The sequence below is a fragment of the Trichechus manatus genome, unplaced genomic scaffold, assembly GCF_000243295.1.
Source record: "Trichechus manatus latirostris isolate Lorelei unplaced genomic scaffold, TriManLat1.0 scaffold00094, whole genome shotgun sequence".
Taxonomy (NCBI): Eukaryota; Metazoa; Chordata; class Mammalia; order Sirenia; family Trichechidae; genus Trichechus; species Trichechus manatus.
The window spans coordinates 1,657,067-1,661,044 of record NW_004444030.1 but is presented as its reverse complement, the minus strand read 5'-3'; the positions used below and the strand labels follow the sequence as shown (position 1 = coordinate 1,661,044).

Genomic DNA, 3,978 nt, shown 5'->3' with positions numbered 1-3,978 from the left:
TATGCCTATACTGGGAAGACAAAAATAACAGATGATAATGTAGAAATGTTCTTTCAGTTGTCATCGTTTCTTCAAGTTCCCTTCCTATCCAAAGCTTGCAGTGACTTTTTAATAAAGAGTATTGATCTTGTCAATTGTTTACAGTTATTATCAATGTCAGATAGCTATGGCTCTACCCGTTTGTTTGATCATGCATTATACTTTGTACAACATCACTTTTCTTTATTGTTTAAATCCAGTGATTTTTTAGAGATGAATTTTGGAGTACTACAAAAATGTCTGGAATCGGATGAATTAAATGTTCCTGAAGAAGAAACTGTACTGAAAGTGGTCCTTACCTGGACTAAACATAATTTAGAGTCAAGGCAAAAGCATCTGCCTCACTTGATTAAAAAAGTGAGATTACATCAGTTATCTGAGGAGACACTCCAAGACTGTTTGCTTAATGAAGAGTGTTTACTCAAAAGTACAAACTGCTTTGATATAATCATAGATGCAATTAAGTGTGTGCAAGGTTCTGGTGGACTTTTCCCTGATGCTCGACCATCCACAACTGAAAAATATATATTTGTTCACAAAACTGAGGAAAATGGAGAAAATCAATATACATTTTGCTATAATATTAAAACTGATTCGTGGAAAATACTGCCACAATCACACCTGATTGATTTGCCAGGATCTAGCCTGTCTAGTTATGGAGAGAAAATATTCTTGACAGGTGGTTGCAAAGGGAAGTGTTGTAGAACGGTTCGACTTCATATTGCTGAGTCATACCATGATGCCACTGATCAAACCTGGTGCTATTGTCCAGTCAAAAATGATTTCTTCTTGGCATCAACTATGAAGACACCAAGAACCATGCATACATCAGTTATGGCTCTCAATAGATTATTTGTCATAGGTGGAAAGACTAGAGGATCTCAGGACATTAGAAGCCTCTTAGATGTTGAATCTTACAATCCTCTTTCCAAAGAATGGGTGTCTGTTAGCCCACTGCCCAGAGGCATATACTATCCGGAAGCAAGTGCATGCCAAAATGTAATTTATGTTCTTGGATCAGAGGTAGAGATTACTGATGCCTTTAACCCATCTCTTGATTGCTTTTTTAAATACAATGCTACAACTGATCAGTGGTCTGAACTAGTAGCAGAGTTTGGGCAGTTTTTTCATGCAACACTAATTAAAGCAGTCCCAGTAAATTACACACTGTATATATGTGACCTTTCCACCTATAAGGTGTATAGTTTTTGTCCAGATACTTGTGTTTGGAAGGGTGAAGGATCTTTTGAATGTGCAGGGTTTAATGCAGGTGCAATTGGAATTGAAGATAAAATTTATATATTAGGTGGTGATTATGCACCAGATGAAATCACAGATGAAGTGCAGGTCTACCACAGCAGCAGGTCCGAGTGGGAAGAAGTTTCACCAATGCCAAGAGCCTTAACTGAATTTTACTGCCAGGTGGTTCAGTTTAATAAATACAGGGACCCTTGGTTTTCTCATCATTTCTAAAAGTAATATATGCTTGGACATTCTCAAACTATTGCAGTCCTAAAAACATATATTAAACTTGTTAACCATAATGATTGAGGAAAAGGTCTTTATGTCTTAATAAAATGTCCTTCCTATTAGAGAATTACTATGTATACATGCCATATATGTATTAACAGTTCCCAGACACTTAAAATAAGTACATTTTACCAAAAATTGTACTGAATATAATTTAATCTCTGAGAATACAGGAGTCTCTTGGATGCTTTGAGTTTTAAAGTACTTTAGCTGGAATCGACTACAGCAACGGGTTTGGTTTTTTTTTTTTTAGTTTATCCATGAAAGACTAGTAAAAACATCAAAGTTCACAGATTTCTACTATCTAGATGGAAGAAGTCTCTTTAGATAATAGAAATGTATTATTAAACTCTTTATTACATGAAGTAAAAAGTAAGTTAGAAAGAGGTGAGAATTCTGCCCCGTTATGTAGGTTTAAGAGTTCTTGAGTTGCTGTCCTTTCTGATAATTAGTTAACTCCTTTTAAGCACTTTCCTTTCACCATTTTTTTGGTTAGAAATTTTTCTAAAATGTAATATATATCTCCAGCCTTCTGAACAGTACACTAAACACAATTTTTTTTATGATTCAGCTCTTCATTAAGAGCATAATGTACCGTGTTATAATACTATAATGCCACTTATAGTTACTGAAATGCTTTTAAAATTGCTGAATCTATTAAGTCTCAGCATCAGTTGCTTTCAGTTTCTAGCAATATCATACCTCTCTTATTATTTTCTGGCCCAAGCTTAGTAAACTAACATTCTTAATTTAATTAGCAGTTCTAAGTTAAACGTGACCTGAGTTTATCTCAACATGTATTCCATCAAGTGACATTCTTGGAATATGGGATGACAATCCTAAAATACAATTTCTCTATCATTGCTAGGTTCTAATATAATTGAGGGTGTAGAAAATATGACTTCTAGATAAGTTGCATTTCTTGAAGTTTTAAATGTGCAAATTTGAGTTGTAATAAGACATTTCAAGATTTAAATTAGTACCATACCAATTTTCTGCAAAAAAATTACTAACTGTAAAGTACCATGTTGTTTTACTACTTCACTAAATTATTCATAGTGAATTGTTTTGTTTAAAAAATGACTGGGACTTTTGGTATTGATAGTAATTATTTGCAACACACATCTGTTTAGATATTTAAGCATCTGTAACCAAAACAGTGCAAGAGTATCAGTCATCCTTGTTCTCAGCTAGGATGATTCTGCCTTGCAAGGGGATATCTTTCTTTAACGCCTCTGATTTAAGTCTCAGGAAATGTACTGGTTGGATTTCTCTGTAACCAAATGTAGTTGCCTACAGCCAAAAATCGTAAACCCTCTGTGAGATGGATTGACACAGTGGCTGCAACAGTGGGCTCAAACATAGCAACGATTGTGAGGATGGTGCAGGACTGGGCCATCACAACAGCAACATTTTGTAGTAGAAGCCCTGGTGGCACAATGGTTAAGTGTGGCTGCTAACCGAAAGGTCAGCAGTTTGAACACATGAGCTGCTCCCTGGGAGAAGAGACCTGGTGATCTGCTCCCGTAAAGATGACAGCCTAGGAAACCCTATGGGGCAGAATTGACTCGATAGCACACAACAATAACAACAACAATACATTTTGTGATAAATGTTAATCTCTTATAAATGTACATATTCCTTAGAAATGTGTTCCTAAGTGGGAATATACCAAAATGAAGGTCTTTATTTTACCATATAAACTTTTGCAATCCTAAGTTCCAAACATATTTTTCAAAATAGAACAGAATATTAAACTACATTATCATGCAGTTCAAAATCAGGATTGTCCCTAATCAGATGACAGTTGCATAAAAAGTATTCCGTAGAAGTGGTGGCCTTCCTCCCTACATAAGCACATGGGTGGTTGGCTCTGCCCTTTCCTCTCTGTGTGCACCTTAAAAAAAGATAAAATTCAATGGAAGTGTGTGTGTGTGGCTTTGAAAACAAATTGTTTGAGAATACCATAACACAGTGGGTGATCTACACATGGATTTACTGAACTGTTAATTTAAGCATATATAAATCATTGAGTTCATTTAAAATAAATATTGTGTTAGTTGCTGACCCCAGGAATTGTTAATCTCTTCTAAAAAAGGGAAGCTAAAGCAAAATCTAATCCCTTCCTCACCTTGTTTCATTATTGTGTCATCTTGATTTTCATTATTCTTCTCATTGGCCATTGATTTATGGTAATGTTTCTAGAAATATCCTTGTTATCAAGGTCTATTTGGCTCCCTCTGCATTTGATTAAATACATTTTCTAATACACAAGATTTTTTGCCTTAGGGTCTACAATTGCTGTAGGTTACTTATTAATCATTTTAACTTACTGCCATCTCTTTATATTTGCACCTTTGTCCTCTTCATGTTATAACTGGGAGAAAAGTACTGTCTAGTCATAACGCC

The 3,978-nt window shown here is 35.1% G+C and overlaps 1 protein-coding gene across 1 annotated transcript; it reads left to right on the top strand.

Annotated features, from left to right (window-relative positions):
- KBTBD3 (kelch repeat and BTB domain containing 3) lies at positions 1-2,651 on the top strand (the record flags this gene model as incomplete). The annotated part of the gene is made up of 1 exon (XM_004382529.2): positions 1-2,651. A coding segment is annotated over one exon (1,512 nt), but the record flags the coding sequence as incomplete, so codon positions are not given.
- Positions 2,652-3,978: the final 1,327 nt, after the last annotated feature.